Source organism: Trematomus bernacchii, unplaced genomic scaffold (genome assembly GCF_902827165.1).
Source record: "Trematomus bernacchii unplaced genomic scaffold, fTreBer1.1, whole genome shotgun sequence".
Classification (NCBI taxonomy): domain Eukaryota; kingdom Metazoa; phylum Chordata; class Actinopteri; order Perciformes; family Nototheniidae; genus Trematomus; species Trematomus bernacchii.
This window is the reverse complement of record NW_022987552.1, coordinates 1,403,743-1,414,325: the sequence shown is the minus strand read 5'-3', so window position 1 is coordinate 1,414,325 and position 10,583 is coordinate 1,403,743. Positions and strand designations below refer to the sequence as shown.

The following is a 10,583-nucleotide window of genomic DNA, read 5'->3' as shown; positions in this document are numbered from 1 at the left end:
GTTGGGGAAATGTTTGCGTTGCAGCAAAAGAAACAAGGCAATGAGAGCAATGCTTTACAAAATAAATATACTATTATCAGAATCAGGTTTATTGAAAACTACATGAGGAATTTGTTTTTGGCAGAGGTGGGAGAAGTACTCAGATCTTATACTTGAGTAAAAGTAGAAGTATTCAGATCTTGTAATTCAGTAAAAGTAGAAGTACTCAGGTCTTATACTTGAGTAAAAGTAGAAGTACTCAGGTCTTGTACTTGAGTAAAAGTAGAAGTACTCAGATCTTGTACTTGAGTAAAAGTAGAAGTACTCAGGTCTTGTACTTCAGTAAAAGTAGAAGTACTCGGATCTTGTACTTGAGTAAAAGTAGAAGTACCAGAGTGTAGGAATACTCTGTTACCAGGTATATAGTTGGTACCCCGACACAAACCAGAGTTTTTATACAAACTAAATCAATGTGACACTGGACCTAAAATACACACCGTTTTCACACATGTAAATAATATGTACACCTGACCAAATATGTATATACATGTTCATTTTAATTCATTTCTTATTTTACATTTGCAAACATTCAATATGTGTCAGGCTAGATGATTGATACATGTAGGTAGACACATGTAGGTAGACACTTTACTTTAAAAGTAAATCCAACCAATTGGCGTTTTACAAGTTTATATCTTCAAGCTGCATTCACAGATTACAAACAAACACTCTGTGCTGACGTTGTGTTTCTGAAGCACTAACCTCAACGACGCGCATCGCTCAAGATTGCGGCGGAGCACTTTGCTCAGTTAAAATGATTTGAACTCTGACCTCGTTTAACGCTGAAATTACGACGCGCAACCAATCAGATGACAGCTGTTTGCAGCGGCATCTCAGAACATTTACTTTTTTTCTCCAAGTTCTCACTTAAATCTCAGAAGTCTGACTTTAAATTTCAGAACTGACTTTTTTGTTTCTCAGAATTCTGACTGAAATCTCATCATTTTTACTTTTGGTCAGATCTCAAAAATGTTCACATGTAAAACTGAAATTAACCATTACATTTTTACTCCAGCACGTTTGCATTCCTGTTTACAATTCTTACATTTTTGATATCTTAATAGACATCGCTGACATTGCATGTTGTTGCTTTCTATTTATAGATATATACAAATTTGCATTTTCGTTATAGTTGAAGGTTAATTATATCTTTGTTGTCATTAGCCGTGTGTCTTTTTCGTAACTAATCACCAGCTTCAGTCTAAAGACCATCAGTTCTGTTGTTTGGTCACACACACCTTCAGTGGTAATATCTTCGCCTCACACCCAGAGTTAATGTATGGAAACATCCTCTCAGTGAAGGTGTGTGTGAAGGTGTGTATGTGTGCGTTAGTGTCAAGATCAGAAAACGACAACTCTCCTCTGTTCCAGTCCAGATCCACTCTGACCCTCTGGAACTTCTTCTGCAGGCTGAGAGGAGTGGGTGGATCTGGTGGTGACCATGCTAAGTATTTACCTTTATAGAACCCTATTACCCATGATCCAGACTTTAGGACTCCCTTCCTCTGGACAGACTCTGCTAACACACCCAGTGAACAGTCTGTACTGTCAGTAACCTGGACATCCCAGCTGTGAGTCCCTGAGTTAAAGCCCTCAGATCCCAGGACAGAGGCGTAATCATCAAACCTCTCTGGGTTATCCGAAAGTTCCTGTCTCTCTCCTCCTTCCCTCACTCCGGTCAGATCTTCAGACAGGATGAGGAATGGATGAGCAGTGTTTGGGTCCAGGATGAGAGGAGAGTAGGATACCATGTCCTTCATCTTGCTCCAGATGTTGAAGCTGAGGTTGCCCAGGTGTTTGGCCTGGTCTATCAGAGCTCCCGAGGGCAGCTGTGGAACCTCCAGCAGGGGGCGCTGCAGCCTCTCCACTGCAGCCTTGTAGTTGAGCAGGAAGGAGACGTCTTCAGCTCTCAGCTCCTTCTCTGTGGCTCTGACTGTGTGTGAAAGAGCTGCTATCTCTCTGCTCACAGCCTCCATCTTCTCCTCCATCATCCTCCTCTTCTGCTCATCTTCCTCCCTCAGTGCAGCCATCCTGGCCTCCTCTTCCTCTTCTAGAAATTGGTGAAGCTTCTTAAACTGCTCCTTAATCTGCATCTCTGTGCGTTGAGCCTGGACCTTCATGTGTCCTGCTGTTTGATCAAATTTCACTTTAACTTCATCAAAGAGCTTCAGTTTCTTCTTGAAGGGCTGCAGAGATTTCTGGAGCTCCTCTTTGAGATCCTGAGCAGCTTCATCCATGGGTCTGAATCTGTGGTCGCTGTGTTTCTCTGAATCTCTGCAGACGAGACACACTGGCTGCTGATGGTCCAGACAGAAGAGTCGGAGTTTCTCAGAGTGCAGACTGCAGAGAGCCTCTGGAGGTCTTGGATCTCTCTCCTGTAAGAAGGTCTCACTCAGGTTCTTTAAAGCCAGGTTACAGGGAGGTTCTCCTCTTGAAGATCTTCTGTTACAGACTGGACACTCTCGTGTTGGTTTCTCTCTCCACCAGGTCTGCAGACAGGCTTTACAGAAGCTGTGGCTACAGGACAGAATAACAGGATCTCTAAAGACTTCCTGACAGACCGGACAGCAGAGATCTTCCTCTGATCTGGAAGCCATGTTGTCTCTGAGTGAAGCTGAAACACAGCAGACAGGAAGTACAGTCAGTCATGGCTCCCCTCCCCCTCCTCTTCACTGAAATTCACTTTGAGTGTCATTGTTTGTGTTAAAACAAACAATGTTCTAAGTTGGCTTCAGCTCGAAGCGCATGCCGTGTTTAAGATCAGTGGTGGAGTGTAACTAACTACATTTCATCAATTACTGCACTTAAAGGTGGGGTAGGTAAGTTTGAGAAACCGGCTCGAGATCGCTAGAATTTGAAAATACACAACCGGAGAAAATCTGCCACTTCCTTACAGAGCCCCTCCTCCAACACACACGAACATGACCAATGAGGGCACGAGATAAGTTTGTGCACAGATGGAAGGCTGACAGGCAGGTAGGCCATCCAGTTATTTTAGCCGGGCCGGCTAAAATGATTGGTCGTACTTTTTACAGTACTACGGCTTCCACAGATGACATTTTTTTATGGATTTTTTGTCAATGCACTTCAGATATTCATTGCTATCGGGATGAGCATTCCATGGAATATAACAAAAAGTGTATCTCGAGCCGGTTTCTCAAACTTACCTACCCCACCTTTAAGTAAAGTACAAGTAGGCCTACCACAGAAATATACTTGAGTATTTCCATTTGCTGCTACTCTGTACTTCTACTCAATTACATTTCAGTGGGAAATATTGTACTTTTACCACACTACATTTATTTGACACTTGTAGTTAGCTTTTTAGATAATGTGTTTATATTCATATACATTTACTCAGTTCTTTCCAAAAATGTGCTCTATATTAACAAATCACAACATTAACAAATCTTGTACGTATTTTTTTCATTATAAGAACATTCATTTTTATTCTACAATGATGCAACCCTTTTACAAAAGGCATTCTGCACAAAATACTTTTTCTTTTGATACTTTACCTTAAAGGTAGGGTAGGCAAGTTTGGGAAACCGGCTCGAGATCGCTAGAATTTGAAAATACACAACCGGAGAAAATCTGCCACTTCCTTACAGAGCCCCTCCTCCAACACACGAAAAGCGCACATGACCAATGAGGGCACGAGATAAGTGTGTGCCCCGATGGAAGGCTGACAGGCAGGTAGGCCATCCAGTTATTTTAGCCGGGCCGGCTAAAATGATTGGTCGTGCTTTTTACAGTACTACGGCTTCCACAGATGAAATTGTTTTAATGGATTTGTTGTCAAAGCATTTAAGATATTCATTGCTATCGGGATGTTAAGAGCATTCCATGGAATATAACAAAAAGTGTATCTCGAGCCGGTTTCTCAAACTTACCTACCCTACCTTTAAGTATTATTTTGAATTTGGGACTATAGTATTTATACTTTTATTTTAGTACAGGATCAGAGTACTTTTTCCACCGCTGCTTAAGATCCAGTAATGGGTTGCTATATCCTGCATCTCACACCCTGAGTTATGTTAATAGTTATTTACAATCAATTTGGATCATTAACACATTTCTCTTTTTCTCTAGGTTTTGAATGTGGAGATGCAAACAGTGTACTGAGACTCAATCTACAAGGTACCAATTACTGAAGCACTATTTAAAAGTTTAAAACACAGCCATGTTGGTCAGAGACACCCATATCCATGTACAATACCCATGCTCTTTCAAAACACATTTAAGTATGTTGAATCTTTACCTGCGTGCAGAGCTAGTAACATTCACATGCTATTTGTGTCCAGGAAGTGTCCTTTTCCCATATCAACACCCACTTGAAGCGCTATGAAACTAATGAAGCTCAGCGTAAGTTCTTTCAGGAAGACTGGTATACATCCACCCCGCAGCTGCTTATAATCAGCTCATCACGGGCTTCCTGCTAACCTATTACATTCACCTCAATCTCAGCAGCCAATCATCGTGCTGCAGCCACACTTTAAAATGGTTCTCCTCTCTCCTGCAGTCAGTTGTGATTTCAGGTGTTCATGCTGCCGACATACCCGTGTCAGATCCTCGTAGCAGATATCAAGCAAAAGCGAGAGGAGAAGACCTCCATCGGCAGAAACACGGGTACGTCCGGCCGTCTCGGCATAAGCGAACAAGCCGAACCGGTATCAGAACGGAGTCGAGGCCCCTCGATCAGCTGATCCGCGAACACTCGAGTCTCATTACGAGCAGGCCCTCTACGCCGCAATTCAACCAGCAGATAAGTGACGTTTATCCGTGTTCACCAGGGACGTACACAGACATGTTGGGGGGCGGGTGCTCAAGTGAGAAAAAAGGCACTTCCCATAATAATTTATAAAAAAAGTTTTAAAACAAAAAGTTAAATAAAGTTGCACATCTCTGACTTACTGACCAATTCATTTTAATACCCTCACACTCACGCAATTGTTTAATACTCTTTCTACATTCTACAAAATAATCAGCTAACACAGAGACAATGGTCTTCTTTAGTATTCACTAAGCACAAGAGCAGACAACACACTAGTTAATTAATAGTTATTAAAGGAGCAGCCAACAATCAAAATGATGAAGTTACTGTTTAAGGACATTACAGGCTAAAAGATCTTTTTTTCATGTACTTGTTATTTTGGTCTATTTTGCTTCCATGTTTTCTTTCACTCTATTGGAAAGAAAACTTAAAAAAAACACATATAAATGGTGTTCGTTGTACTACCATGTCTGAATTCATCTATAGATTTAAAGCTAATCTGCATTTAAACATAACATTTCAGGGGAAATAGTATACTGACTTGACGTAAGTAACTATCTGGGGAAGTTGTGAGCATAGGTGGAGTTTGACATTTGCACTTGGGGGGCAAACCTTTTTTACTGACGTCAGTACACAGTCCCAACTATTGCGTGGGATGCTACGGCTACAGTAGCAATAAAGCCAGTGCTCACCGCACTGAGTATGACTTTTCCATGCCTGCCGTACACACACACTCGTATGGAAGGGGCGGTCTCCCCCCCCAACAGTGCATTACAATACTGTAAAACTCATAACTGTGCACATCTTATACTTATTTGAGAACTACTATATCCCTTGGTTACTTGAACACGCTACAATATTATTAACCAGTGTCCTACCTTATTAAAATATTGATATACGAAATATTTGTATTGGAACAGTTTTCGACGTAGTAATGCTGTAACATATTTCAGCCACTAGGGGGGGCAATGCCCCCCCTGCCCCCCCCTGCAAAATCCGCCTATGGTTGTGAGGTTTATCCTTTTCACCTGCAATGCCTTGGTAACTGCATGCAAATGAGCGCATTTTAATTAAGATAAGAGATAAGATAGTACTTTATTACTAGTGTACTAGTTAACGCCTAATTTGCATATCAATGCGGCGATTGTAATGACGTTATTAGATACACATTTTACTGTATTCACCTTTAGTGTCTCCCCTCAAGTACAGTACATTAGCCTGTATGCCCATGATAAATGGCCTTGGCTAAACCTATCCATTAGCTAGCAGCCTACCTTAGTTAACTATATGTTATTGTCTTTTGGCTAATTAGCTGTAAACTCAAGGCACTGGCAGCTTAGTGATTTGTTCATCTCCACTCACCTTCAAACAAGCCAAGAAAAGCCGGCATGACATGGGACAGTAAAGTGGGAGGTGCTGCTACCTGTCTGTCTGAAGGGACTGTAAAGTGGGAGGTGCTGCTACCTGTCTGTCTGAAGGGACTGTAAAGTGGGAGGTGCTGCTACCTGTCTGTCTGAAGGGACTGTAAAGTGGGAGGTGCTGCTACCTGTCTGTCTGAAGGGACTGTAAAGTGGGAGGTGCTGCTACCTGTCTGTCTGAAGGGACTGTAAGGTGGGAGGTGCTGCTACCTGTCTGTCTGAAGGGACTGTAAGGTGGGAGGTGCTGCTACCTGTCTGTCTGAAGGGACTGTAAGGTGGGAGGTGCTGCTACCTGTCTGTCTGAAGGGACTGTAAGGTGGGAGGTGCTGCTACCTGTCTGTCTGAAGGGACTGTAAGGTGGGAGGTGCTGCTACCTGTCTGTCTGAAGGGACTGTAAGTTGGGAGGTGCTGCTACCTGTCTGTCTGAAGGGACTGTAAGGTGGGAGGTGCTGCTACCTGTCTGTCTGAAGGGACTGTAAAGTGGGAGGTGCTGCTACCTGTCTGTCTGAAGGGACTGTAAGGTGGGAGGTGCTGCTACCTGTCTGTCTGAAGGGACTGTAAGGTGGGAGGTGCTGCTACCTGTCTGTCTGAAGGGACTGTAAGGTGGGAGGTGCTGCTACCTGTCTGTCTGAGGGGGGGTTCCCTATATGCTCACGGCTGCATCCCCCCTTTAGATATACGATTTCAGGATCGGGGTCTAATCGCCAACGACTTAACATTTATCATATGGCATGTGTCAATAAATGTTCTTTAAACAAAATGAAGTCTCTCCTGATTGAAATATATATATACACTACTTTTAAATGTCATAAGAGCAGGAAGCATGGCACAGTGAAAGACTTTGAAGTTGGCGTAGTGATGTACATGAGGATACCTCGTCTGAAGAAATGTTCACTGATCATGCAGAACTTGGCTCTGGTATAGTTGCTCACAATTCATTGAACCTGAACATTTGCATAACATGTCCTCTTTAAATTAAAAGCAAAAATAACTACTTAAATAATTAAATTTGTATTCAAAGTATTTGCTGCTACTTTGGTTATTGTTCATGTACATTTAGAACTACATGTATTTATTTACAATGGATCTAACAAAAGGATTTGCTAATTTATTTTATATTATACAATGATGTGTGTCAGGGCTAGTTCTCATACTGATAATCATGAATACTATGTTCTAATCCCACTTTAGGATGTTGAATTGGCAACAACACAAATGGAGCCAATGGCATTGGGACTATCTCGTCAAACACGAAGGAGCAGAACCCGGGGAACCACTTGAAGATGTTGGCGTCATCATCGAGGGTGTTGCAGTGCAGCAAGAGCTGAAATACTTGGCAAATGGATGGGCAGTACTGCTTGGACTGATTTACAGCCTCAATCTGAGCTAGCCCAAGGAGTTGAAGCATACATTGTAATTCAGTCAAAAAGTATTGCTGGGGTTGGACGGCAACAGACTAACCAAGGTGCAGGTTCTGAAAAACAGATTACAAGAGTAATCCCAAGGACAAAATACTGTGACAAAGATAACGCCCATTTAATTTCCATCTCGGTACATTCTCTCACACACACACACACACACACACACACACACACACACACACACACACACACACACACACACACACTCCAGGTGGAACTAAAGTCTGATTTAACACTTGATTATATTTCACATCATTCATCCATATCTGTAGAGTAACTAAAGGTATTAAATACATGTAGTGGAGTAGAAGTACACAGTAGCATGTGGGCTGATTTTGATACATTTTGGGTGGATTTTGAAGATTTAGTGGATTTGACAGATTGGTTATTCATGTGAGAATAAATTGTCCACAGTAGAGGTTATAATGTTCATCTGGTGCTCTCTATATCCAATGGTCACAACACTGCTCATGGCAGTCAAAATCAGCCCTCAGAGTACAAATATTGGCATTTTCTGGTTAAGACTGTCATTGTTGATCCTGAAAATGTCAGAAATGGACTCCGCATCCTCAATATCCGCCAAAACCACTCCAAAAGTGTCCAAATCGGCCAGGGATTTTTAAAGCATTGTCTGCAAATGCTAATTAAAACAACTTGTGCAAATGTCCCAACATATGCAGGTTAGCATCCGGAAGTTTCTATGTGCTGGAGACCCTACTATTTCTAACATACAGCTTTGGGGTACTCAACATCTCAGGGTTCACTAAACTGGCAACTACACGAGAGAGATAGAGAGAGAGAGGAAGGAGAGAAGGAGAGAGAGAGAAGAGAGAGAGAAGGAGAAAGAGAGAAGGAGAGGAGAGAAGAGAGAGAGGGAGAAGGAGAGAAACGGAGGAAGAGGGAGAGAGGGAGAAGAGGAGAAACGGAGGAAGAGGGAGAAGGAGAGAGAAGGGGGAGAGAGAGAGGAGAGAAGGAGAGAGAGAGAAAGGGAGAGAGAGGAGAGAAGAGAGAGAAAGAAAAGAGAGATAAGGAGAGGAAGAGAGAAGGAGAGAGAGAAGAGAGAGAGGAGGAGAGAGAGAGAAAAGATAGAGATAGAGGGAGAGAGAGAGGAGAGAGAGAGAGAGGGAGAGAGATATATATTTATAAATTATATATCTATACGTCTGCCGATTTATACTTATCTTTCTCTATCTCTATTTCTCCTTATCTCTGATCTATATATATATATATATATATATATATATATATATATATATATACACACACACATGTATATATATAAACGTATGAAGATGTTTTCAGAACATGAAGTGGACTGACTTCATATATGAAGGCTTCATTTTTAAAGCAATGGCGCCCCCTTTTGGAGAATGTGTGTATGACATTTTTCTGTTCATTTAAATCTCACCTGTCATTTAACACACTTTATAAAAGCTTTTGTAATATATTTCAACTGGTCTGTGAATAAAAAAATTGTTTGGATATTAAATAATAATAATAATATTAATAATACATTTTTATTTCCTTTAAATATTGTGCCTATATATTTATCTATAGCAGCAGAAAACGATGGCCTGCAGTTCCTCAATCTGACAGCAGGGGGCAGTCTAGGATCAGGGATGAACAGAGGCATTAAGTTGGACCTATTCATTAATTAACGCATTTTTTACATTTTATTTTTAACTTGTTTTAATGTGAGCTGCTCTTTCTGCACGTGATGGATACAAATCTGATTTAATATTAGAAATATTAATAAATTATAATAATTATTGGTTTAAGGGTTTTTTGTTTAATTGACTATTTGTATTCTGTAATTCAATTTTTATTTATTTTCCTATATATAATGTTTTGTAACTTAAATTATATTTAATTAAATACTGTTTTTTTTGTTACATTTAATTTCTGATTATATAACTTGTTTTATTTTATTAATTAATTTATTTTATGTGAAGCAATTCGTTTTGTAAAAATGCAAGTATTTACATTTAATTATTGTTATTTTAGGATAAAACAACTCTGGTTAGCTGTGTGTGTGTGTGGGGGGGTGTGAGTGTGTATGTGTGTGTGGGGGTGTGTGGTCATGAATAAAGAAGACAGTCTATTGAAGGCAGCAGTGTGAATACCATGACAACTCCCAGCAGCCTCACATGTATGCCCAGCTGTGTGTGTGTGTGTGTGTGTGTGTATGTGTGTGTGTGTGTGTGTGTGTGTGTGTGTGTGTGTGTGTGAGCCCATTATAAAGTGTTCAGGTGGCATAAATGGGATAAATGTGGAGGCTGTGAGGTCTTTGTTGCCGTCGGCTCGACGTGTGTTTGTTTGCAGAGTTCGACCACCCAGCAGGACACACACACACACACACACACACACACACACACACACACACACACTTAAACCAACACTTTAACAATCGTACAAACCATGCTTTAAAAGTTGTTTAGAAAAGATTTTCCATACATTTCCTTCACTTATTTGATCATCTACTCTCATATTTACCATTTAAGCCTTATTCCTTATTACAACCTGACACCATGTGCTGTCACATTTTCCCACTCAGTTTGAGTTGTTTTGAGTCAATATAGCACAAAAGACTTCCTCTGAAGACAGCACATGTATAGTATCTGTAAAGGAAAGTGGTTTGATACGAGACTAGAAACCAGTTTTGTGCTTGTTTATGTTACAGCTGATTTCAGCCCATATTCAAACACATACATCACGGTGTAAAATATGAGCATTGAGTTTTTCTATTTAACTCCTGCAGTGAACGCTTTTTAAATAAACATTAGGAGCTTTAATTAGGGAACATGGTGACATGTGAGCTTACTACATTTATTTAGTCAATAGTTTACTAAGCAACAATAAACAAAATGTAATTAAAAAACCTTAACAATTGGTGAAAGTTGTATTTCTTTTTTGAGGAGGCTAGCAGTTTCC

The 10,583-nt window shown here is 40.7% G+C and overlaps 1 protein-coding gene across 1 annotated transcript; it reads right to left on the bottom strand.

Moving 5' to 3' along the window:
• Positions 1-517: 517 nt before the first annotated feature.
• Positions 518-4,433, bottom strand: LOC117477160 (zinc-binding protein A33-like). Its single transcript, XM_034123788.1, has 2 exons — positions 4,301-4,433; positions 518-2,653 (listed from the first exon to the last, which is right to left on the bottom strand). The coding sequence occupies exons 1-2, from the start codon at positions 4,320-4,322 to the stop codon at positions 1,251-1,253; spliced, it is 1,425 nt and encodes a 474-aa protein (XP_033979679.1). The 5' UTR covers positions 4,323-4,433; the 3' UTR covers positions 518-1,250.
• Positions 4,434-10,583: the final 6,150 nt, after the last annotated feature.